Source organism: Oncorhynchus mykiss, chromosome 16 (genome assembly GCF_013265735.2).
Source record: "Oncorhynchus mykiss isolate Arlee chromosome 16, USDA_OmykA_1.1, whole genome shotgun sequence".
Classification (NCBI taxonomy): Eukaryota; Metazoa; Chordata; class Actinopteri; order Salmoniformes; family Salmonidae; genus Oncorhynchus; species Oncorhynchus mykiss.
The window spans coordinates 21,080,276-21,107,372 of record NC_048580.1 but is presented as its reverse complement, the minus strand read 5'-3'; the positions used below and the strand labels follow the sequence as shown (position 1 = coordinate 21,107,372).

Below are 27,097 nucleotides of genomic sequence, written 5' to 3'. Positions count from 1 at the left end.
ATCTCTGCAGTTCATCCAGAGTGATCATGGGCCTCTTGGCTGCATCTCTGATCAGTCTTCTCCTTGTATGAGCTGAAAGTTTAGAGGGACGGCAGGTCTTGGTAGATTTGCAGTGGTCTGATACTCCTTCCATTTCAATATTATCGCTTGCACAGTGCTCCTTGGGATGTTTAAAGCTTGGGAAATCTTTTTGTATCCAAATCCGGCTTTAAACTTCTTCACAACAGTATCTCGGACCTGCCTGGTGTGTTCCTTGTTCTTCATGATGCTCTCTGTGCTTTTGACGGACCTCTGAGACTATCACAGTGCAGGTGCATTTATACGGAGACTTGATTACACACAGGCGGATTGTATTTATCATCATTAGTCATTTAGGTCAACATTGGATCATTCAGAGATCCTCACTGAACTTCTGGAGAGAGTTTGCTGCACTGAAAGTAAAGGGGCTGAATAATTTTGCACGCCCAAATTTTCAGTTTTTGATTTGTTAAAAAAGTTTGAAATATCCAATAAATGTCATTCCACTTCATGATTGTGTCCCACTTGTTGTTGATTCTTCACAAAAAAATACAGTTTTATATCTTTATGTTTGAAGCCTGAAATGTGGCAAAAGGTCGCAAAGTTCAAGTGGGCCGAATACTTTCGCAAGACACTGTAGCTTTGCATGCATTCCGAAATGATGCAGGCAAGGCATGCCCAATTGTAGTACCATATATTGGGCAGAGCTAGCCCTCCTCTCTCTTTGGGTGGTTGTAGAGTCCTCATTTTAAGTCGAGCTCTTTTACCATAAAAAAAAAATGCATTTAGAGAGGTCCTTCTCAACACTTGACAAATTATCAAGCGAGCCACAGTGGCATCATTTGCATTGGGTAGAGCAAACTAGGGAGGATATTCATCGTAATAAGGTCACTCTGACAATCCATGAGATGGGAAACCACCTTTTGAGATCAATTCTGACTTTCTTGAGCACTGCAACGATGTTGAGTTTGAAAAGATCTTTAAGGTTAGGTGAGACAAATATACCCAGAAAATGTGGTATAGCTGTCAGGTCTCCAAACTGCCCAGCCACTGACTTTTCAAAATCCACTTTATATCTGGAGACATGGCCAAAGGATTCAATAACTGATGCTATTCATTATATTTTTACATCTTGGCCTCCTTGGTTTTGCCTTTTCATGGTTTGAGTGCAAGTACCGACGTAATTCTACATTGATGTAGTGTTTACATAGTGTGTGTCTCCCTTTCACAACCTCTCCATCTCTCCCTTTCAATTACTTGTTTTTTCTTATCTAGTTTGTTTTCTCTACACAGTATGAGATGATTCTGTTCCATCCTCTTTCTGTCAGCCACTCTATGCCTGCCCTGACACCTTCATGCCCTTTTTTATGTTTTTATTTAACCTTTATTTAACCTTTATTTAACTAGGCAAGTCAGTTAAGAACAAATTCTTATTTACAATGACGGTCTAGGAACAGTGGGTTAACTGCCTTGTTCAGGGTCAGAATGACAGATGTTTAACCTTGTCAGCATAGGGATTCGACCTAGCAACCTTTCAGTTACTGGCCCAACACTCTAACCACGAGGCTACCTGCCTGTCTTTTGATTATTGTCAATTCTAAATGATCCTAATCATATCAATGTAAGTTTTACATTTGATTTTGGCATTAGATTAAATTTGAGGATGATTGATAACATCTTCTAGCTCCCTAGCTTAAATTATCTTTGGGGAGATGTTTTGGTGTGTGTATGTGCACAAGGAGTAATTCAAAAATAGAGTTCATGAAACGCAAAGCATCATATGCCTAACTGAAATCTCCTTGCCTCGATACAGGAAGTCAGATAGTGACACAGGAAGAGGTGCAACGTCAAACAGCTCAGCGAGAGCAGAGTCCCCCCTTAACTGAGCGACAAGTTACTTTTTACGATTATTTACTTTGTTAGTAAAATTTCTTGTCACAAGTAGCACCTTCAGTGCTGACGCAGAATTAAGCCGCCTAGTCAGAAAAAGTGTCTCCAGAGGATAGCTATTTTTGGGGGGTTTGTCTGAGAGTTCCTTTCAGGCCAGCTGCAGACAGCGAGAGCAAGATCCACTAAACCAAAGCAGCTGTTCCATTTCTATCCCACCCCACAATATGAGGTAGAGGACTTGGGTTCAGGGTCATTAATGCTCACACCTGTTGAAACCCGACCCACAGCTGCACCAGTCGCCCAAGGTGAGTTATCTTCGTACCTGATCATACATTTATTTATCTTATACTCGCTTCAATTTCAGTTGTTTTTTCCCCCCCATGTGGAGGTCCACATGGGTTAAGATATTGCATTTGTGGCTACTTGAGCTTTTGACACCCCTTCCAACTTCTTTACTCTCGCTCTCATTTCCTTTCAACATTGGCACCAGCCACTCTGACTTCAGACATCAAAACCATTGTTTAAACTCAGCTGCAACTACCAGACGTGTGAGAGCAGTCAAGCGAGGCCCAACAGGCCACCTAGACAGGAAGTTTGACAATAAACTACATTGACTGCAAATTATTGACACTAAGTTTCACTCTAGCTCACTTAATGCTAATTTTTTTGATGAGACTGGATGTCAATGCTGGTGCTCTTGAAAGTTTAGAAGAATGACGGTTACTATAGTTGCTCAAGTATCTCCAACTATAGTTACTCAAGTATCTCCAAAGAGTAGCTCTGTCCTGTACTCCTGTTACTATAGTCACGTCAGTTTGTCTCACTGTTGGTGTCTGAGGTGCAATGTGAAGATTGCAGCCAGGCCGTGGTAGGTTATGTGGTTTTTAGCTTCGTGACTCTGTCTCAGACTGAACCGGAAGCTGACAACCTGCCTGCAACACCTCAAGAGCTACTTTTATGGTGTTTGGTTTGGGCGATGAGTTGAGTCAACTTCCACCATGCGCATACCTGGTATGGTAAAGACAGAATGACTTTACAGGAAAGCTTGCTTTGCTCTGTCTGTCTTGTTACAATGAAAACCCTGTATAAGCCCGTTGTATACTATGCTACTGTAGCACATCAAGATCTTAGCGGTAAGGTGACCTTATGTTCTTCTGTTGATTTGATATTTGATGTCAATTAGGGTGACTGAGGAGGGAGATTTTATAACGGATGTTTTTGAAAGAATTTGTATTTTTGTCAGTTGCACGACATATACAAACGTATGTGGACACTCCTTCAAATTAGTGGATTTGGCTATTTCAGCGACACTCGTTGCTGACAGATGTATAAGATTGAGCACACCGCCATGCAATCTCCATAGACAAACATTGGCAGTAGAAGGGCTTACTGAAGACCTCTGTGACTTTCATCATAGGATGCCACCTTTCCAACAAGTCAGTTCGTAAAATGTATGCCCTGCTAGAGGTGCCACCGGTCATCTGTAAGTGCTGTTATTGTGAAGTGAAAACATCTAGGAGCAACAACAGCTCAGCCGTGAAGTGGTAGGCCACACAAGCTCACAGAACGGGGCTGCCAAGTGCTGCAAAAAAGAATGTTGTAATCATTTTGATTACTTAATAACATCTGTTTCTTTCATCGTGTCTGTAATGCATCACTACCTTGACTTTGGCCTCTAATTATATCATTTTAATGGAAAAATAAAGAAACCACTTAATGCTGACTACTGAAAAGGTGTATGCCCTGTGAATTATATGGGCCATGCATTTGATTTAAAAAGAAAAAGAACAGCACTTATTTTGTAAAAAAAAAACATTATAATAATTACGAACAGCACATTAGGCTGCAGTGCACAGTTTATTTTCAACTGACTTGGAAAAACAAGAACACTAATGAGAGGGAAATTGCTTGTTTACTTGAGGATCTCACACAGATGCACCATTCATAACTGCACAAAGGGGGGGTTTCAAGACCCCCCAGTGCAAAAATGCAGTTTAGAGCATGATTTCCTTTTACACAAATGTTATTATTATGCTTCAAAGAAGCCCAACACAGATTGGCTTATAAGACACTATATTTCAATTATCAATTTATCAATTATCATATAATTTTATTAAACTAGGTTACTATTATGTAATCATATCAAGTACAGTGAAATAAAGTGCTGCTTTTTCTTGACCTCTCCTAAATCAAATACAGTACATAGCCACTCTTATTAATCTATGGCATTTAATCTACCTACTTTAATTGCCAAAGGCAGTATCCTGGTTCTCAAATCTGCACACAAGGACCTTTGATTTTCTTGTATCCCTCTGACCCCAAATGGAGTGGGAAACAATCTGGTCTTCAGCTCATTTACCTGTACACAGGCAATTGGAGCACTAGGGAAAGGCGATACCTAGTCAGTTGTACAACTGAATGCATCTTCTGCATTTAACCCAAAGGGCTGCCTTAATCGACACCCGCATCTTCGGCGCCCTGTGGGTTAGCTGCCTTGCTCAGAACAACATATTTTTTTACCTTGTCAGCTCGGGGATTCGATCAAACAACCTTTCAGTTACTGGCCCAAAACTCCTACCCGCTAGGCTACCTACTGCCCCCTATGTAGGGCTTTCATTGTATCTTACATCCCAGCTAATATATAGGTTTGAAAGCAAGTTGATCTATATTTACCCAATCAAAGGCCTTTTTTGAGATCAACAAAACATGCATATGTAGGTTTGCATTCTTGTAGTCTGGCTCTAATCACAGTGGATACTGTGTAAATGTGATTTACAAGCAAACCTGACGTTTCCAAAGTCAGACTGTTTAAGATCCCAGAATATAACTTGTAGGCTGTGCTTATAAGGCTGATGCCTCTGTAATTTAGTGGGACCCGTGGATCATTTGTTGATGACTTTGCGATTGGTTTGATGAGAAATGTGTACTAAATTGATGGGATCGTAAAATTTTCAAAACACATTTGGGAATAGACACATTTTATGTCCAAATTTGGAAGCTCCGCTATTCATGTTGCCTTTTTCCCCCTGTTGCTTTTTAGCTTTCCTCAACAGCCTTCCAAACTTTCTCCACAGACAATTTTGCATCCAGGAATTGATTTGAGGTGAATTCAGCCCTATTAATGTAAGAAGTCATCATCAAACACAGATGGGATATTGCCACCTGAAAATAGGTTAGCAAAGTCATTCCCCCAGTTCTATAATACACAATTCATCTTATGCTCAACTTCCCCATTTTCCAGTATGATTTCCATAGGGATTTTCATAAACGTTTTTTTTTCTTTTTCCGGAACCATCTTACTGATTTCATTCCAAAACTGCTGATGGATGTTTCTTTGCAGTTGTTCCTGCTGCAGTGCTTGGCCCCTTCTGAATCTCCTCTTATAGAGCCTTAGCTTGTTGTCACATGTTGACAGACACGTTTTAAACTCTTCTCTTAAACCTCTTCTCGTTTATTGGTCTTTACATTTTTAGCAACGTCATTTCAGCAACCATCACTACTGACCATACATGATGTAACTCCTGATTGCAACACGGCGAATTGATTCGTTTGGATTCAATACATTGAATGGTCGTTACCCCCTGCTTGCACAAGGAAAGCACCTGGTGCCTTATTTATAAACCATGTGGGCATACAAAACATACTCCCAAAAAAGTTGGCATTTATAAAAGTATACCTTGTCATGAGAATGTGCTCATCTTCCCACAAACTTTAGACCTCCATGGGTACACACATCTCTGTTAGTGATTGAAATATTGTATTGCAACCTGGCAATTGTTTTGTGCAAATGAGGGTTATGATAAAAGCTTACTCATAAAAAGTGTAAACTGGAAAACGTATTAACCGAAATGCAGCCGTTAGTATGTTTTAGTATCTAAAAACCGGGAGTCTTTTGCGTATCGATTTTATTTTAAGAACCATTGCAGAAACAATTCATCACCTTCTCTGGCCGTGGTGGGTTCATGTTTCCGAAGTAGCCGTACATCAAATTACCATGTATATCTCTCATTTAATTGGACCTAGTTGTAGTAAATAGATAGGCTATATGTACTTCAAGTTTTGCAATGCCATAGGCAGCACGGTTTATAATATACAGTCAAATTTAACAGGTGAATGAACAGTTGATATTGTCCATTGAAGTAGGCTTACAGTGTGTATACATGCTACTGTAAGTTCTAGTGATGGGGGGGTGCTCTCCTCGTCTTTCTGCAGCAGATACATGGTGAGCAATATGTTTGAAACATCGAATTGCAATAAAATCACAGTATTGAATCGCAATACATAAATCACAGTATTGAATCGCAATACATACAGAATCTTGAGAATCGTAATGCATATCTTATTGCAACGTGGTCTCAGAGCATTTCGTGTTATTCTGTATGTAAATCGGAGATATTCCATTTAGTATGATATGTTATGTTTCGTATGGTATGTATTAATTTGTCGATGCCCATCATCCATTTCATATGATATGTTACGAATTACAATTCATCTGATGTTTTACAAATGACAATTCGTATGATATGTTACGAATTTGCAATCCATACAATGTTACGAATTGGTGAAACGTATATGGTACGATTTCCAATTTGTTGTGGCTAACGTTGGCTAGGTGGCTAACGTAGGCTAGGTGGCTAACTTTAGCTAACACTAGGGGTTAAGGTTTTTATTTTTTTTATTTCACCTTTATTTAACCGGGTAGGCGAGTTGAGAACAAGTTCTCATTTACAACTGCGACCTGGCCAAGATAAAGCAAAGCAGTGTGAACAGACAACAACACAGAGTTACACATGGAGGAAACAATAAACAAGTCAATAACACAGTAGAAAAAAAGGAAAAAAAGAGTCTATATACATTGTGTACAAAAGGCATGAGGAGGTAGGTGAATAATTACAATTTAGCAGATTAACACTGGAGTGATAAATGATCAGATGGTCATGTGCAGGTAGAGATACTGGTGTGCAAAAGAGCAGAAAAGTAAATAAATAAAAACAGTATGGGGATGAGGTAGGTAGATTGGGTGGGCTATTTACCGATGGACTATGTACAGCTGCAGCGATTGGTTAGCTGCTCAGATAGCAGATGTTTAAAGTTGGTGAGGGAGATAAAAGTCTCCAACTTCAGCGATTTTTGCAATTCGTTCCAGTCACAGGCAGCAGAGAACTGGAAAGAAAGGCAGCCAAATGAGGTGTTGGCTTTGGGGATGATCAGTGAGATACACCTGCTGGAGTTAGGGGTTAAGGTTAGGAGTTAGGTTAAAGGGTTAATATTAGGGGAAGGGTTAGCTAAAAGGGTTAAGGTCAGGTTTAAGGGTTAGGGGAACAGTTAGCTAAAAGGGTTAAGAAGGCTCATAGACTAGACATTACATATGTTGCGATACAACACATAATAAATGTAAATCCGGGACACTCAAATTAGTATAATATGTTATGTGTTGGATGGTTACTTAACCTCAAAGGGGGGTGGGGGTTTCTACCAAGCTAACATATATAATTGTTTTAAGATGGTCATATCATGGATCATTAAGCTATTTGTTTTTTATTTATTTTAGGACCCTTGTATGTATCCCCCAAAAACGATTTGATAAAATATTTAATTTGGCCTTTACTACTATAGCTCTTAGAAACACATTCATAATTGGTCTAAAAAGAGTCTAAAAATAAATCATAAGGAATGTGTCTGTCCTTTAGGCTATATATAAAGAAGGCTCAGGAAATATTTTCGTTTTTTGAACACATATTTAACCCCTTTAACCCCTGTGGGTTTGAATCTAACGTTAGCAACAACAAATTGGAATTCGTAACATATCATACGTATTGCAAATTCGTAACATATTGTACATTTTTCAGATTCATAACGTATTGTATGAATTGCAAATCGTAAACATATACGAAATGAATGATGGACATCCACAAATTAATACATACCATTTGAAACATAACATAGCGTTGGAGTGTCTTGGATTTACTTACAGAATATTACGAAGTGCTCTGAGACCAGGTTGCGCACCTAAATTCCCAGCCCCAGTAAGTGCTGTAATACATTTTAAAAATCAGTAGCCTGCCCTCTACAATATTTCAGAATTTCACATGCTGTCCATCAAACACTGAACAAAAATATTAACAACATGTAAAGTGATGGTCCCATGTTTCATGAGTTAAAATAAAAGATCCAGAAATCTTCCATATGCACAAAAAAGCATATCTCTCATCCACCTGACATGTGACTTATCAAAAAGCTGATTAAAAAGCATGATCATTACACAGGTGCACCTTGTGCTGTGGACAATAAAATACCACTCTAAAATGTTGAGTTTTGTCACACAACACAATACCACAGAGGTCTGTTTTTATGGAGAGTGCGATTGGCATGCTGACTGCAGGAATGTCCACCAGAGCTGTTGTCAGAGAATTAAATGTTAATTTCTCTACCATAAGCCACCTCCAACGTCCTTTTAGAGAATTTGGCAATAGGTCCAACCGACCTCACAACCGCAGACCACTTGTAATCACGCCAGCCCAGGACTCCCACACCTGGCTTCTTCACTTGCGGGATCATCTGAGACCAGCCACCCGGACAGCTGATGAAACTATGGGTTTGCACAGCGGAATAATTTCTGCACAAACTGTCAGAAACCGTCTCAGGGAAGCTCAGCTGCGTGCTCATCATCCTCACCAGGGCCTTGACATGACTGCAGTTCAGTGTTGTAACCGACTTCAGTGGTCAAACGCTCACCGTCGATGGCCACTGACACACTGGAGAAGTGTGCTCTTCACAGATGAATCCCGGTTTCAACTGTACCGGGCAGATGGCAGACAGCGTGTATGGCGTTGTGTGGTGAGCAGTTTGCTGATGTCAATGTGAACTGAGTGCACCATGGTGGTGGTGGGGTTATGCTATGGGCAGGCAGGCATAAGCTACGGACAACAAAACACAATTGCATTTTATCAATGGCAATTTGAATGCACAGAGATTCATGTGACGAGATCCTGAGGCCCATTGTCATGCCATTCATCCGCCACCATCACCTCATGCTTCAGCATGATAATGCACAGCACCATGTTGCAAGGATCTGTACATAATTCCTGGAAGCTAAAAAAAAAAAGCATGGTTGGGATGCTCTGGATCTTCGTGTATGACAGCGGGTTCCAGTTCCCACCAATATCCAGCAACTTCGCACAGCCATTAAAGAGGAATGGGACAACACTCCACGGGCCACAATCAACAGCCTGATCAACACTATGCGAAGGAGATGTCGAGCTGCATGAGGCAAATGGTGGTCACACCAGATAGTGACTGGTTTTTTGATCCAGGCCCCTACTGTTTTTTAAAGGTATCTGTAACCAACAGATGCATATCTGTAATCCCAGTCACATTAAATACATAGATTAGGGCCTAATGAATTCATTTCAATTGACTGGATTTGTTTATATGAACTGTAAATTGTTGCATTCATATTTTTATTCAGTGTATTTAGGTTGGGGAAACGGTAGATGCAAAACATTGTTGGTCCAAAACAATTTGCCATTGTTCTCTCTTTCAGAAACGGACACAGCCCCCTTTGCCAGATACATCATACTTTACTGTAAAAGATTCAAACAATCTGCCATCACAGTAAATGAAGCTTACATAAAACTATTTGGCAGTATGGGTAGGCTCCCGTACAGCCCAACTGGTCTCATGATGGCGATATTATACCTTTACGTCATTGGTCTTCTTACGTCCTACTTAAATTTCCTCAACTTGCAACACGCTCGTGTCCCCCATCGACGGTTCGTACATAAAACATCCTTCATTCAGGCTGCAGACGAGCCATTAAATTTACTCAATTGAATGGCTCGTTTGTGGAAAAAAATGGGGAAAATATGTGTACCGTCTTAATAAAACCCAATTTGAGTATTTTCAGACAACTTGTGGATGCTACACACCACGGGAATCTGTTGTTTATATTGAACAACAACTGGTCTTTTGAATAGAAGTGTGGCTCGCAGCATAGTCTACTTTTTAAATAGTTTTGAATATGCAATCAGTCTTGCAGAATGCACGGTCAGGCACTCGCTGCAGCATGCATGTTTAGTTTGAAAAAGCAAAAACCTGATTTAGTTATTAAAACATTCGGCCCACACCTCTAAAGGAAATGTGACTTAATTCCAAATTGTTCCAAATTATGCAGCAAATAAAGTGCATTATTGTCCCCATGAAAGGTGAATGGAGGGGGTTTCCAGCCGGAGTTTTAATGCTCGTTCACATGCACACGGTTTTACGACAGGTTTGAACTAGAAACATGCGTGTATATGGCGTGTGCCAAGTTGATACATTTCAATATTTTCGTGCAGACTTTTCAGAAATGGTGCACGCAGAAATGTTGAGTGAAATGTACACAACTGTTCTAAAGGAAGCCCCTGATGATTGGCACAATTATTATACACTGTTCGTATGAGCCCTTGGACACTCCAATCAGGTGAGGGCAAAGTCAGTGATATGCAAGGGTGTTACTGTACTGACAATGAAGAAGGCTTCAATCACAACATGTCACGTTTCTGTGCCCTGAGGTGAGACATGCTTTTCCTTTTTGTGTTCAAGAGTAATCGGAGATGGAGAAAGGTGGACAGGCATATCTTTAGGCAGGAACAAGCAACAGCTCCATGGAAAGAAACACCCATTACAATTCTATTCTGGACAGAAACAAGCGTATCGCATGGCAAGAGGACTGCTATGTTGACCTCCAGTCTACCCCCACCTCAACTTCCACCAAGGGAGAGATGGAAGGTAAAAGCTATTGCTGTTGTTGCCATTATGAGCTGCACTTAATGTCCTTCATTGATCATTTCCTCAATCGATGAAAGAGCTGTACATGAAAGCAGGTTTGGACAAGTTGCCAACAACTGGATGCATCCGGTTTTCAGGGATACAACTAATTCAACCTAGCTTCCTTTACTACTGAAAACCGGATGTAGGAACTCTGTTCTGGAGTCTTTTTACGCATGCTACGTTAGGTTAAGTTGTATCAGACATCTGACGTAAAAAAAATGTTTTTGTCAGCAACGCTAGACCAAATTCTAACTGACGATATGTACACATAACTTAAAAAGAGTTCACACCAATCAACATTAACTTAAATCCATGATTTACTCAAAGTCAAAAGTGCACATTGCACATAGAGAGTTCTAATCAGAGTTCCGAGCTCTGAATATGTTGGTCTCTGTCTCTTGTGGCCTAGATGTGGGCTGGATCCAGAAACATCAGGGGCATCTGCAGCGCTTCATTACCACTCCCCTCTTGGAGGGGGCACTGTCCCACATGAGGAAGCTGGAACTGCTGAGCCAGGATGAGGAGGCCCAGGTACAAGCTGGAGGGCAGCTGCAGGAGCGGGTGGGCACCCTTACCTCCATCCTGGCCAGCATGGACCCCCAGGGCTCCAACGCTCTCCAGGCCTTCCTTGAGAACTCTGACTCCCAGATGTACAGGCTCATCACGATGCACGGTGAGGAGGAGGAGCCTATTGGTTGGCATCTAGTTTATAGGCTAGAGTGTGTTGTGTGTAGGATTGTCATCTGCCTTCTGCAAGTTGTTCAGATCCAGATAGCTTTATCACTATCTATTGTTGGTAATTGTATTGGTATACACCCCTCTCTGAAACTACTATAAACTATCATTGTCTGTGATTTGATTCTCCTCTCACTGCAGACCCCATGGTTCAGGAGCACAAGGAGGCTCTTCTGTTGCAGTATCCCACACCAAGTGAGAGCCTCTCCCCTGGCCCCTGTAGCCCAGAATTCTCCTCCTCCAGAATCTTGCTCCTGGTCGACGGCCTATCAGACCTCCAGCAGAAGGAGCATGACCTCATGCAGGTTGAGGCCACCCGTGGGGCGCAGAGACACCACGTCAGACAGTTGGCCCTGGCCAAACTCCTGGAGCCCCTCACACGGGTCAGCCTGCCCCCCAGGGTCTCACTCACTGTGGGAGTGGCCGGCATCGGCAAGAGCACCCTTGTGGGACATTTTGTACGCCTTTGGAGCAGAGGTGAGATCTGCACAGACGTGAGTTTTGTCTTGCCCTTTGCCTTCTGGGAGCTGAACACTGGGGAGAAGCTGTCGGCCGAAAGACTGGTGAAGCTGGCCTTCCCTCACATGACGGACCCCAGCCTGGTGCTGAGTGGTACATGTCGGACATTGCTGATCTTCGACGGTCTGGACGAGTTCCGTTGTCCTCTGGACTTCTCGGAGACTGTGCCTTGCACAGACCCCAAGAAGGAGGTGTCGGTGGACGACTTGGTCACCAACATCATCCGGGGCAACCTGCTACCTGAAGCAGCGGTGTGGGTGACCTCCAGGCCAGCGGTGGCCTCGTTGATTCCTGGGGGACTAGTGGACAGGTTGACCGAGATCCCCGGATTCAGCCCGAAGGAAATTCGGCTGTTCCTGAGCCACAACTTCCCTAAGGGAGATACTGCCAGTCAGATATGGACTCACTTGGAGTCCAACAAGATCTTCATGGTGATGTCTTACATGCCTTGCATTTGCTGGATAGTGGCTGTTACCTTTGGGTACCTGTTGGAGAGTGGCTGGCAGGAGGGCCTTCCCAGGACCTGCACTGAGCTCTACTCCCACTTCTGTGCTATGAGAGCCGAAGCAGGTGAGCCCAGAGGCAGAGAGCCTATCAAGATGGACCAGCTTAACGGGAACAACCGCAGGCTGCTGGGAAGTCTGGGCCGACTGGCCTTCTACGGACTTCTGAAGCACAAATACACCTTCAGTGAGCAGGACATGAGGGCCTATGGAGTAGACCTTCCATCCACCCAGGGTGGCCTCGGAACTGGAGTACTGATCCGCGAGGAATCACCAAGTTGTGTGGCCTACCGCTTCACCCACCTGACTGTGCAGGAGTTCTTAGCAGCCACGTACTACCACATCTGCTCCAAACGTGCCATCTTTGACCTGTTCAGCGAGAGCGCCATGTCCTGGCCCAAGATCGGCTTCCAGAATCACTTCAGGAGCGCCCTGCAGCGATCCCAGCAGGCAGAGGATGGTCACCTGGATGTGTTTGTGCGGTTCCTGGCGGGGTTGCTGTGTCCAGCGGCAGTGCGGCCGCTGGCAGGCCTGCTGGCCCAGGGGAAGGACGATGGGGGCCAAAGGGTTTGGGCAGCTGGGCTGCTGCAGGACCTCCTGGGCAGCGGTGGTGCTGTGGTGTCACTACGCTCAGTGAACGTGGCCTACTGCCTGCAGGAGCTGCAGCACACAGAGGTGCTACGCAGCGTGGAGGAGGACCTGCGCTGTGGCGGCCTGGGATGGAAGCTGACACGGACACACTGCACAGCGCTGGCCTACCTGCTACAGGTGTCTCCAGAGTGCAGCGAGGAGACCAACCTGTCGGCATGTCTGGACTACTCCACTGTCAAAAGCCTGCTGCCTCAGCTGCTCTACTGCAGCCATCTCAGGTTAGTTAGTGTCTGCTCTATCTCAGCTCCCTGTGTCGCCTCGCCATCTCAAACAAACCCTTCCACATTTTAGGTAAACTCCTCCACATCTCATATAAGCTCCTTCCCATCTCAGATAGCCACCCTCCTCATCTCAACAAAGCCCCTCCCATCCCTGAAAGTATCCTCCTTTACTCCAAAGTGCCAACCATTTCAGATAAGGGGAATAAAAGGGGGGGGGGGGTAAGATGTGGGGACATAGGAAAATAATTCAGGTCAGAGGCAGAACCTGCCATATGTTGTGACATTTATGGCCAAACTTGAAATATAATTTCCAATTCCCTATAACAGTGTTTTGACGTTCATACTAAGAATGCTGTACATTTTGCAGATTGGAAAATAACAATTTTAAAGATGATGTCATGGAACTGCTGGGAAGCTTGCTGAGTGCAAAGGACTGCCACCTTCAGAAGATAAGGTCAGGAGCCATTAATTTCTTTGCGACAGGGATTCTATAAAATTACTAGAACCCCCTCACTATGTGTGGGGGGGAAAATAGCCAAAAACTAAGCAGCCTACATCCTATAAGTAGCCTCTCTTAATGAGTTTAGACCCCTGGGACCTCAGGTCCTTCACATATTCTGGTAATGCTTCATTTCAAGGAGATGACCATGTTTACACAACCATTAAATCATGTCGTCAGACATTTAGCATTGAGGACATTTCAGCTCTCATGCAGGTTCATTGCTATCCTTTTATTGCGATTGAACATTTTCTTTACAGTTACATAACTGTTCATGATATTCACTGAGGTCATACATGCAAATTGGTATGCCCAGTATTGTATAATGATGTATTATGATGGTCTTTCTTATGTAACTTCTCTTATATTCAGTCTGGCAGAGAACGCTATCAGCAACAAAGGGGCCAAGGCCCTGAGTCGAGCACTACTGGTTAACCGGACGCTAATTACACTTGAGTGAGTGAGACCAATTTGTGTCCGATTACATCCAAATGAATGGCAGATGTTTGTTTGTTCATGACAATGTTCCAGTCATTTCACAGTAATCTGAGAACATCTTCTAATGAGTGAGAAAAAAACTCCACCTGTTGCTTATATAATAAGTATGAAAGTGGTAACTAAAGATTGTGAAATTAAACTAAGTTCTCCTTTGGTTAAGCATAAGTTGTTTGTGGCTTAGTCTCCGTAGCAACAACATTGGATCTAAAGGTGCCAAGTTTCTAGCAGAAGCCCTCAAAATGAATCAGGTCCTGGTGTCCATCAAGTGAGTAACTACAATTTTATTTTACCTTTATTTAACTAGGCAAGTCAGTTAAGAACAAATTCTTATTTTCGATGACGGCCTAGGAACAGTGGGTTAACTGCCTTGTTCAGGGGCAAAACAACAGTTTTACCTTGTCAGCTCAGGGATTCGATCTTGCAACCTTTCGGTTACCAGTCCAACACTCTAACCACAAGGCTACTTGCCGCCCCACAATGCCTAGTGAAAGTCTTTACACCCCTTGCACAGTTGGTGCCTTCAATCTAAATCTAAAAATGATTAAATTAAAAGGAAATTCCTACAGATCTACATAAACTACTTCAGAGTTTTCAAAATGTAAAACAAATTACAGAAATTTGCAGGAAATAATAAAACAACGAATAAGAACTCACCACTTGCTGTGGCACATCTTAACAATGAGTTAAGAACAACTTCCCATCTTTGTAAGGTCCCTCAGTTGGATAGTGAATTTCAAACAATGATTCAACCTCAGAGCTGAAAAACATGTCAGTGATACATTTTCAGACAGGCACATATCAGGGGAGGTTACAAAATCATTCCAAGACACTGAATATCCTTTTGAGTATGGTCAAGTAGGTTATACATTGTGGATGGTGTATCACATCACCCTGGTACTGTGAGGATCTGGCTGTCCTTCCTAAGAGAATTGAAACTGCTCATGGATATCACTAAAAAAGCCAAAGATTTTAAAAACAGCCACAAAGTTCATTGGCTAAGCTGAGAGAAAACTGTGCATAAATCAACAGCACTGAATTCACTCCACATTACTGGCCTATATGACAGAGTGAAAAGAAGGAAACCTGTGCTAAAAAAAAATCCTTTCCAAATCATCCCTCTTCTTTGCAACAAGGCTGTTAAGTAATACTTCAAGACAACATGGATAAGAATTGGATGTAAGGTTTAGGGCAAATCCAACACATCATAGAGTAAACCCTCTACATTTTAAAGAATTGTGGTGTCAATGCCGTGGTATGTGTATGCTTGTCCTGGCAGGGACTGCCGAGTTTGGTTAGGACCAAAATAAATACAAAACTGGCAAATGCCCAGGTAAAAACGTGGAGGAAAACCTGCCTCAGTCTTTTAAGACCCAACACTGGGATTGTTTTATTTTTCAGTGGGAACATTAAACACATTTTAAGACTAAAGACACACCAGAATGGGTTTCCAATGAGTGTTGAGTGGCCTAGTCTTGGTGCTGACATGAATCTGTCAAATAAAATCTGAGCTCATTAAGTCTTGAATATTGCTGGCCATCAATGATCCCCAACTAAATTACCTGAGCTTGAGCAGTTTTTCCAAAACAATGGATATATGTTCTTATTCAACATGATTCACAGCTGTAATTGCTGCCAAAATGTGCTTCAAATAAATATTAAACTGTTAGACATCTTTGTTTTTAGAACATTTCTATGTTTTTTTCTTGCACTTTGGAAAATGTGCAGATCAGTAGGAAAGAAATAAAATGTAATCCCTTTTCAGATTTAAATATACGGAGGCAAAATGTGCAACAGGTGTGAAGACTTTCATTAGACACTGAATATGATTTTCGACTCTGACATTTGCTCTCAGTAGTTATTGCCATTTGATGATTTTTTTTTACCAATGCCAGTGAAATGTGAAATGTCATTTTGGTTTGCGTTTTCATTTTCTCCCGGTTCTGCAGTTTCCAAAATAATCTCATTGAGGAGGAGGGCGCTCGGGCCCTGGCTGAGGTGCTGCTGTCCAACCGCAAACTTGTCTCGCTGAAGTGAGTCCTACAGACCATCTGTGTGTGTGTGTGTGTGTGTGTGTGTTTCTAAGTGACCAGTCAACTTATCGAGGTCAGCAAGTGAGCATGTGTCTCGTGTGTGTGTGTGTGTGTGTGTGTGTGTGTACGCTGAAACATGTCAACATTGTGCTCCCAGTGTACAGAAGAATTGTATTGGAGCAGATGGGGCCAAGAGGATTGCAGAAGCGCTAAAGACAAACCGGACACTTACAGAACTGATGTAAGAACTTGATCATTATCAGTGGTTCATACTACAAGATGTCTATCTCAACATTCAATGAAATATATGTCACCCAAACGTGTTGACAGATTCATTGCCTGACCGTCTAGGAGCACAAGGCAATCAATGTCATGTTCCATCAAACAGTAGACTATTGACTGTTATAGAGCTGTTGTATGTCAAAAATCGACTGATAAATACACATTTGACGTGCTCTCAATGGTGTAAGAATACACATTTGACGTGCTCTCAATGGTGCAAGAATACACATTTGACATGCTCTCAATGGTGCAAGAATACACATAAGAGTTTAATTTTTATTTTATTTTTTAGCTTAGTTACCTGGTTACCACTGACTTCCAGTATTGACAGTATATGGCCCGGAATAATGCACCCTTGCGGCTTTCTGAAATGTGTTTTCTGTTTCTTTATGGGTCTGCAGTCTGAGCAGTAACCAGCTGGGGGACAAAGGCACTGCAGCCCTGGCCCAGGCCCTGACCGTCAACCACAGCCTCCACTCGCTGCAGTCAGTGTCCTGCCCTCACTACATGACATTACCTGACATGCAATGAGGCTCCTCCACTTGACATAAACTTTCAAAATGTTTCCTATTCCCCTTACACTCGAATACAAATACTCTCACGAGCACTCATTTGACCTCGATGACATAAGCCATCTGTTTATCTGACATGGTTAGAAACAGTGGCAGTTGTCATAGCGACATTGTTTTCTGACACATTTTCCTTATGCTGGTTATATCGGGATTACTTTACTGCAGGCCCGGCGCCAGGTTAAAGTGACTAAGGGGGCATTTGAAATAGATTTTTTTTAATGATGATATAGGCAACAAGATAGATAAGATAGGTAATTCACCTATTATAAGCAGCCTATGTGCCATGCACAGCTGTCATGACAAACAGATTGACCTATAGGCCCGATTCAAACATGGAAAATCAATAGGCTCATGAGTTCAGCAACACATTGTGATATGGCACAATACACTTCTGTGGATCAAATTCGACCCACGTAATCAGTTAAGAAATGCCAGCCTGCCATAAAAACGTTTCCAATACTTACAGTTCCATTTACAACCACAAAAAGCACTAGGCTACCAAGAACACCATAGAAATAGAATAAAATAGAAGAACCGATCGGTAGGTTCTAAAGGGTCAATTAATTATTCTATGTCCATTTTCAGCCTGCAGAGTAACTCCATCAGTAACAAAGGGATGACTGCGTTAACCAAGGCTCTGCGGTTGAACCGTGGACTCATCTGTCTGAAGTGAGTACTGGAGCGAATGGAAATTCTGCTCACTTCAATTAAGTCATAATGAGTATAATGACTGAGGAAACATTCATCAGTTCCATTGTATGTCATTATGGCTTACTTCAACTATGATTGCTCAGGTTATCATGTCTCTCCCTAAACACCAGTGTTGCTGCTGTACATCTGTCTCCCAAGCAATTTACAATGGGTCAATTTTCATCACTGATTGCCCAGAGGATGCACTGCACACATTTAGCCAAATTTGAATCAGTCGCTGATTAAAATGGATATGTTCATTTAAACCCGAAATCCGTAAAGGGGGAAACGTCGCCACTGTCCCCCTCCCCCCCCCCCCCCCCCAAAGCGCCTTTATTTTTTGTGGTTTTGTTGATTAAACAGAGTAGAGGAGCATTGTGGTAAAAAAAAAACAAGTTGCAGTACATCTTCTGCTGTTCTACTGCGTGTGCAATGATGTCAAAGAAAAAAAAAAAAAAAACTGTTCATTGTTTGAAATAACTTTTTGTTGTTGTAATATCGCAAACGTACGTGGCAGTTTCACCAACTACAGATTTCAGCTTTTACAACCCGTCTAGTTTGGTTTGTGACTCAATCTCAGCCTGCCTGAGTGTTGTAAAAAAGAAACCTCCTAGTTTCCCCCCTTAGTGTTTTATACCATCGCTCTGAACAAAAGCTATGCAGAGACTGCCATAACATCTTTAGGAGGACACTAGCTGTTCCAGGGCTCGGTCTTTGTAATAACTCTTGTTTCATTCCCCTCTCCCTGCTAGCCTGCGCGAGAACTCAATCGGGGTGGAGGGGGCGAAGGATATGGCCAGGGCACTGCAGGAGAACAGCTCTCTCCGGCACCTGGAGTGAGTCGCACCACCACCTGTCAGTAAAGGCCACTCTCCTCTGCCATACGGTGGCACAGAAATAGCTAGCCGTGGGGAAATGTCTCGAACCCAGGGCGTGCCGTAGTGAGGCATCTGGGTTCAGTATTGACAGTAGGAGCACTGACAAGTTGGCTATTTAGAGCTGGGGTCATTCAGAATTGATGGTTTCTCTGGCTTCCTTCCTCTGTTTTTATTTTCTTTCTCACCGATGTTCTTGCATTGAATACCTGTGTGTGTGTCTTAGTCTTACAGCCAACCTGCTGCACGATGAGGGGGTGAAAGCCATAGCTGGAGCTGTGAAGGTCAACCGAGCGCTTACTACTTTACGGTAAGTCAGTCAGATCTGTGCACACACACACACACACACACACACACACACACTTGCAAAGTGAAGGGAATGCCTGCTGAGATGGAACAACCCTAATTGCCGGCTGCAGCAGCAACCCACACCAAGCCACATTTGTTGGAGAATGCGGGCAACACACACACGCTTACACACATTTCAATTCACCTAAATATCCCTCTCTGTCTACCAGTCTCCAGTGGAATTTCATCAAGTGCACAGCCACTAAATCCTTGGCCCACGCCCTACTCACCAACTCCACCATGCAGCTACTAGAGTAAGCACTGAAGCCCTCTACACTTCATTCTACCTATGGCTCTTTATTTAGACGAAACTGTACCATTCCCAAGTCTATAAATCAAAGAACAGTTAAATGTCATTGATTGACTGTGGAGACTGATTTTGCTCTGGCTCTGTGTGTGTGTGTGTGTGTGTGTGTGTGTGTGTGTGTGTGTGTGTGTGTGTGTGTGTGTAGTCTACAGGAAAATGCCATTGGGGATGAAGGAGTGGTAGCTCTGGCAGGAGCCCTGAAGACCAATACGTCTCTCTGTACATTGTGGTTAGTGCCCCATATCGCTATTTAATACTGAGCTAATAGCTTTGTTGCCTTTATTTCTGTCACATTGTAAATGCTACTGATGGAGGAGAATGAGTGTGTGTGTTTACGGTCACGTGTGTTTACGGTCACGTGTGTGTACGGTCACGTGTGTGTACGGTCACGTGTGTTCTCTCTACAGTCTCCAGGGTGTATCAGCAGGCAGGAGTGGAGCCATCTCAATGGCCGAGGCTCTAATGGTCAACAAAACCCTGCACACTCTGGAGTGAGTTTTATTTCCTTGAATCGCTCTCATTCCCTCTTTATTTCTGTGTCCTTGCGGCATAATACCGACAAATTGACTCTCATTCTCTTGACCCGCTGCGTTTGCTAGAAATTGTTCACTCGGTCACACCTTCCCTCCCACTTTCTCGCTCTTTGTGGTCTGTTCTTGACAGCCACTGTTGGCACATTCATCTAGATCTCTTCTTCACAGATTTTTGTCCCAACACAGTCCACTATAAGGCTCATAGTAATGGTTGAAATGGAACGAAGGAAATGGTATTAAAACACATTTAAACCCTACATTTACCATTCCATATATTCCATTCCAGCCATTACCATGAGCCTGCCCTCTGATGTCACCAGCCTCCCTATGGTCCATTTAGAGACGTAGTGTTCTTTTGTATCCTTTTCTGTCACATTCTCGTTTGTGTTCCAGCCTACGAGGGAACTTCATAGGAATGGAGGGAGCCAAGGCTTTGGCTAATGCACTGAAGACAAACAGAACACTCAAATCATTAAAGTGAGTCCTTTTGATCCAGTGAGCCCTTGTAAATGTATTCCCACTTGCACATTTCTACAATAACATTTATCTTTCTACAAAATATTGCGTTATTAACTACGTGACAAGCCAAATTTATTTTCTTTAGGATTGTAACCAAGTCATTTCTGTTTTGCGTTATTTTTCCATCAGACGTTTGGCCACAAGCACAGAGGAAACCACAGGGGTTAACGACTCCACTCCTCCCCAGGGGCTGTATTGTCATTAGCAACCATAGATCTGGCACAAAACATTAGTGGCTTTAAACATGAACTACAGTGGGCTAATGTTACCATGGCAATCTGTTTTGCAAAGTAACATATATTGCACAATGGATACAACAGCAATTTCCTACCTCAGTGCCTTCAGGAAGTATTCATACCCCTTGAAATATTCAACATTCAAATGGATTCAAATGTATTTCTCTCTCATCCATCGACACACAATACCCCATAATGACAAAGTGAAAACATGCTTTTATACATTTTTCCTAATTTATTGAAAATCAAATACAGAAATATCACTTACATAAGTATTCAGCTATTACAGAGTCTTTCTGGGTAAGTCTCTAAGAGCTTTGCACACTTGGATTGTACAATATTTGCATTTAATTTTTCATGTTTCAAGCTCTGTCAAGTTGGTTGGTGATCATTGCTAGACAGCCATTTGAGTCTTGCCATAGATTTTCAAGACGATTTAATTCAAAACTAACTCGGCCGCTCAGGAACATTTAATATCGTCTTGGTAAGCAACTCCAGTGTATATTTGGCCTTGTGTTTTAGGCTATTGCCCTGCTGAAAGGTCAATGTGTCTCCCAATGTCTGGTAGAAAGCAGACTGAACCAGGTTTTGCTCTAGGATTTTGCATGTGCTTACCTCTATTCAGTTAAATCATCATCTTTGTCTTTGCCGATGACAAGCATACCAATAACATGATGAAGCCACCATGAAAATATGAAGAGTGGTACTCAGTGATGTGTTGGATCCCCCCCCCCCCAAATAACACTTTGTATTCAGGAAATACAGTTTTTATTTTGTTTATTTAACCAGGCAGGTCAGTTAAGGATAAATTCTTATTTACAATGACGGCCTACTAGGGAACAGTGGGTTAACTGTCTTGTTCAGGGGCAGAATGACCGATTTTTACCTCGTCAGCTTGGGGATTCGATCCAGCAACCTTTCGGCTACTGGCCCAACCCTCTAACCACTAGGCTACCTGCCGCCCCAAAACTGCAAACAGGATGCATGTTTTGGAATATCTGTATTATTTTTATTCTGTACAGTCATGTAGGTCAGTATTGTGGAGTAACTACAATGTTGTTGATCCACCCTCAGCGTTCTCCTATCGCAGTCATTAAACTCTGTAACTGTTCTCAAGTCGCCATTGGCCTCATGGTGAAACCCCGGAGCAGTTTGCTTTCTCTCCATCAACTGAGTTAGGAAGGATGCCTGGATCTTTGTAGTGACTGGGGGACTTTGTAGTGAATACATCATCCAATGTGTAATCAATAACTTCACCATGCTCAAAGGGATATTCAATGTCAGCTTTTTTTTACCCATCTACCAATAGGTGCACTTCTTTGCGAGGCATTGGAAAACCTCCCTGGTCTTTGTGGTTGAATCTGTGTTTGAAATTCACTGCTCGACTGAGGGACCGTACAGATAATTGTATGTGTGGGCTACAGAGATGAGGTATTCATTAAAACATAACGTTAAACACTATTATTGTAACTTATTATGTGACTTGTGAAGCACATTTTTACTCCCGAACTTTTTAGGCTTGCCTTAATGGGCGGGAGGTACCCTAGTGGTTAGAGCGTTGGACTATTAACCGGAAGGTTGCTAGATCGAATCCCCGAGCTGACAAGGTAAAAATCTGTTGTTCTGCCCCTGAACAAGTCAGTTAACCAACTGTTCCTAGGCCGTCATTGTAAATAAGAATTTGTTCTTAACCTTTATTTAACTAGGCAAGTCAGTTAAATAAGATACATAACCAAAGGGTTAAATACTTATTGACTCAAGACATTTCAGCTTTTCATTTGTAATACATTTCAAAGCATTTCGAACGTTAGAATTCACTTTTGACATTATGGGGTATTGTGTGTAGGCCAGTGACAAAATCTCAATTGAATCCATTTTAAATTCAGGCTGTAACACAACTAAATGTGAATACTGCCTGAAGGCACTGTATTTATGTACCTGTCTTTGATTGTGCTGGTTGTAATTCCACACATTTATCGAGCTTAGGTCATCTGAACTGTTTCAGTAAGGGATATTAGTCATACTTCCTCTCTCTGGCTTCCAGTGGACTCCATAATTACAGTGCCTTGCGAAAGTATTCGGCCCCCTTGAACTTTGCGACCTTTTGCCACATTTCAGGCTTCAAACATAAAGATATAAAACTGTATTTTTTTGTGAAGAATCAACAACAAGTGGGACACAATCATGAAGTGGAATGACATTTATTGGATATTTCAAACTTTTTTAACAAATCAAAAACTGAAAAATTGGGCGTGCAAAAATTATTGAGCCCCTTTACTTTCAGTGCAGCAAACTCTCTCCAGAAGTTCAGTGAGGATCTCTGAATGATCCAATGTTGACCTAAATGACTAATGATGATAAATACAATCCACCTGTGTGTAATCAAGTCTCCGTATAAATGCACCTGCACTGTGATAGTCTCAGAGGTCCGTTAAAAGCGCAGAGAGCATCATGAAGAACAAGGAACACACCAGGCAGGTCCGAGATACTGTTGTGAAGAAGTTTAAAGCCGGATTTGGATACAAAAAGATTTCCCAAGCTTTAAACATCCCAAGGAGCACTGTGCAAGCGATAATATTGAAATGGAAGGAGTATCAGACCACTGCAAATCTACCAAGACCTGGCCGTCCCTCTAAACTTTCAGCTCATACAAGGAGAAGACTGATCAGAGATGCAGCCAAGAGGCCCATGACCACTCTGGATGAACTGCAGAGATCTACAGCTGAGGTGGGAGACTCTGTCCATAGGACAACAATCAGTCGTATATTGCACAAATCTGGCCTTTATGGAAGAGTGGCAAGAAGAAAGCCATTTCTTAAAGATATCCATAAAAAGTGTTGTTTAAAGTTTGCCACAAGCCACCTGGGAGACACACCAAACATGTGGAAGAAGGTGCTCTGGTCAGATGAAACCAAAATTGAACTTTTTGGCAACAATGCAAAACGTTATGTTTGGCATAAAAGCAACACAGCTCATCACCCTGAACACACCATCAGCATCATGGTTTGGGCCTGCTTTTCTTCAGCAGGGACAGGGAAGATGGTTAAAATTGATGGGAAGATGGATGGAGCCAAATACAGGACCATTCTGGAAGAAAACCTGATGGAGTCTGCAAAAGACCTGAGACTGGGACGGAGATTTGTCTTCCAACAAGACAATGATCCAAAACATAAAGCAAAATCTACAATGGAATGGTTCAAAAATAAACATATCCAGGTGTTAGAATGGCCAAGTCAAAGTCCAGACCTGAATCCAATCGAGAATCTGTGGAAAGAACTGAAAACTGCTGTTCACAAATGCTCTCCATCCAACCTCACTGAGCTCGAGCTGTTTTGCAAGGAGGAATGGGAAACCATTTCAGTCTCTCGATGTGCAAAACTGATAGACATACCCCAAGCGACTTACAGCTGTAATCGCAGCAAAAGGTGGCGCTACAAAGTATTAACTTAAGGGGGCTGAATAATTTTGCACGTCCAATTTTTCAGTTTTTGAATTGTTAAAAAAGTTTGAAATATCCAATAAATGTCGTTCCACTTCATGATTGTGTCCCACTTGTTGTTGATTCTTCACAAAAAAATACAGTTTTATATCTTTATGTTTGAAGCCTGAAATGTGGCAAAAGGTCGCAAAGTTCAAGGGGGCCGAATACTTTCGCAAGGCACTGTATGTTTCATGCTGATATGCACCCTCATATGTATTTATTTGGAAAGTGAAGCTAAAACATTTTATTTGGCTCCAAGCCTGATGTTGTCATTGCTTGTTAAGAATATGGGACCAAATACTAAATGTTTGACAAATAAAAGGTGAGTTTCTGTACTGTCGCCTCATACTAAACAAATTAATCCATTAATCCAAATTGCTGGAGGATAGAGTCAAAATTAAACGTTTTATCTCAACTGTCCAGATAAATACGTAGGGGAGTGTATATAGTAATTATGCGTGGTATATTTTCGTTGTGCTTAGCTCATCCGAGCACTGAGTCAGAGAGAGAGAAGCATCACATGAAAGGCTTGAGTCGAAAGCATTTGATACAGGCATTCAAAGACAGACACACACACACACACACGTACATTCAGTTCCCTCAGTGATAGCAATTTCAGAGTGCTGCCACAATACATTACTTCCAAATGGACTTGCGGTCTTGTTTTTGAGTGTTTTTGTCTGGTTGTGCCTTAGACCTCATGTTGGATTCTACATGAGCCTTTTGATGCATGTAATGTGTGTGCAGTCTGCAGGAGAACTCTCTGGGAATGGATGGAGCCATATTCATCGCCACAGCCCTGAAAGGAAACCACCAGCTAACTTATATAAAGTGAGTGTATCCTGCTGACTTTTCATACACGGTTTGGTGTGCACTGTATATTGTATATAAAAAGGTGTGTGTAAGACTGTGTGTGTGTGTGTGCGTGCTTGAGTGTGTACTCACTCGGGCTTTAATGCATGTTCCTCCACTCCTCCAGCTTGCAGGGGAACGGCATCGGAGAGTCGGGAGCAAAGGTAATCTCTGATGCCATCAGAACCAACTCTCCAGACTGTGTGGTGGAGATCTGACCTCAAGGGACGCCAGAGGTCAAAGGCCATCGGTCCCCAGGGGCTTATTCAGGAGGGTTAAACATTACAGTACATTGACATATAACATCTGTTGTATAGAACCATCCTTCTCGTGCCCGCTCAATACGTTGCAATGTTCTGAACACATTTCACCCTTCTGAACACATCCATGGCCCATGGAGAAGTCTTGGTCTTTGCAATGGACATGTAGAGGAAGAATTGCAGAGTCTACCCATCAGCCTGGCTCATTGGACCTAGCTTCTGACGGACAGCCACAAAGACAAACCGCAGGGATATTTGTTGTCGGTCTTATTTTAAGATCTATTACATTGGTACCGTCGTTGGAATTGTGTATATTAATACCCGACTGACATTTAAATATTATTTATGTACATTTATTTTCCTAATAAACATGTCTTAAAGCAGCTACATATACATGGCCTTTATATGAATTGAAAATGTGTGTGACATGACATATACAGTTCATAGAGGATGTATGATGTGTGCACCATACATATTGGAAGATACAGTACTGTAGTGTGCAGTGACCCAGCTGGTAAAGATCTCACGAGATACAGGAAGTCACATATATTTAGCCTCCAGTATATAGTACTGTACTTGAATTGATTTTGAGAGAAAGCTGATCACAACCCCCAGAAGATAGGTTCTATTACAGGCACAATGGGATATATAACATCTATATTTCATACTACAGCAAGCTTTAGTATTTCATGAAAAGATGAAGGCCCGGATTCAATTAGATTGAGCGTTAAGCTGCATAGCAGATGTTTTGCTGGCGTTGGAGGTGTAACTGCGTTATGAGCTGACACGTCGGTGAGCGGTGGCACAACGTGTCACAAACCCACTCCCTTGTGATCCCTTCTACGTTTGAAGTTCAAAACAGCACTAGAAAGTGTATCTTCTATCCATGTTAGAAATAATGACTCAAATGTCAAACCATTGATGTTGGGCTGATATAAATTTCCATGTTCATTTGGATGGGGAGGGGATTTAAGCCGATCTGTCTAATTCTGTGTTTGAAGTCGTATGGGTGCATGGGATTTGTCGATTTATAGTCAGGTGTGGACGTGTGTTTTCGTTGCATCCAATGGCAGTGTCTGTGATAAGGTAACGCAATGAGCCTCTTGTGGATTTGATAGCTCGCAGTTCCCGACCGCGCCAAAACAATACTATGCGGATGTCAATCTGAATCGTAAGGCCGGAATTCAATCCAATCTTGCTTTGTCAGCTATGGACCTTTTAAAGGCAATGTTTCCACGTTCATAGAGACCAACAATGGAAATACCTGCCCTCAAAGATGGAAATGGAAGCACTATACTGTCTTTGATAGAAGGCAGGTGGGCGGAGGCTTTGACCAGGTGGGACCATTCTAGCCAATGAGAGTGCAGATACGCGTGTCCACCGGGCACCACTCTGATATAAAGTTTTTTTGTTTGTTGCCAAAATGCCACATGCATCCACTCATGTCAGTGCAGTCGTAATAACCTAACCATTATGAAACGTCAATTCTAATACAAATAAGCCTCATGTATCAAAATAATAAACACTTTTGTTGACCAAATTGACCTGGTCTTCTTTTCACTGATCGGATTGAATCCAGGTTTTAATATTCAACAGAACTGTAAATTTATGCTAGTATATGCTTGAAACGTGGCACGTCAGGCTCTAGGTCAGGGCTGTCCAACCCCATTCCACCCACATGGGGCAGAGGACAGAGTGAAGAGGGCCGAATCAGCAGAGTGAAGGTGATTTGTCAAAATGAGTGGCTGTGGCTCCGGCTGCTGGCCA

At 42.4% G+C, this 27,097-nt stretch overlaps 1 protein-coding gene across 3 annotated transcripts; it reads left to right on the top strand.

Annotated features, from left to right (window-relative positions):
* The first annotated feature begins 1,741 nt into the window (after positions 1 to 1,741).
* On the top strand, positions 1,742 to 25,713 carry nlrc3 (NLR family, CARD domain containing 3). Of its 3 annotated transcripts, none has more exons than XM_036946482.1 (19): positions 1,745 to 2,213; positions 10,492 to 10,677; positions 11,129 to 11,392; positions 11,596 to 13,345; positions 13,716 to 13,802; positions 14,220 to 14,303; positions 14,527 to 14,610; positions 16,292 to 16,375; positions 16,533 to 16,616; positions 17,059 to 17,142; positions 17,815 to 17,898; positions 18,672 to 18,755; positions 19,021 to 19,104; positions 19,313 to 19,396; positions 19,595 to 19,678; positions 19,857 to 19,940; positions 20,376 to 20,459; positions 24,966 to 25,049; positions 25,198 to 25,713. In XM_036946482.1, exons 2-19 carry the CDS (start codon positions 10,554 to 10,556, stop codon positions 25,286 to 25,288), a joined length of 3,408 nt encoding a protein of 1,135 aa, XP_036802377.1. In that variant the 5' UTR covers positions 1,745 to 2,213; positions 10,492 to 10,553; the 3' UTR covers positions 25,289 to 25,713. The 3 variants fall into 3 exon arrangements, with proteins under 3 accessions (XP_021420856.1, XP_036802377.1, XP_021420854.1); XM_021565179.2 differs by lacking the exon at positions 1,745 to 2,213 and adding an exon at positions 2,220 to 3,041; XM_021565181.2 differs by lacking the exons at positions 24,966 to 25,049; positions 25,198 to 25,713 and adding an exon at positions 20,631 to 21,012 and having other exon boundaries at positions 1,742 to 2,213.
* Positions 25,714 to 27,097: the final 1,384 nt, after the last annotated feature.

Bases quoted from the DNA above. Each gene is read 5' to 3' on its own strand.
- nlrc3 (XM_036946482.1), top strand. From the start codon at position 10,554: ATGGAAAGAAACACCCATTACAATTCTATTCTGGACAGAAACAAGCGT. The intron at 18,756-19,020 runs GTGAGTCGCACC...TGTGTGTCTTAG, and splicing joins AGCTCTCTCCGGCACCTGGA to TCTTACAGCCAACCTGCTGC. The intron at 19,105-19,312 runs GTAAGTCAGTCA...TCTGTCTACCAG, and splicing joins CGAGCGCTTACTACTTTACG to TCTCCAGTGGAATTTCATCA.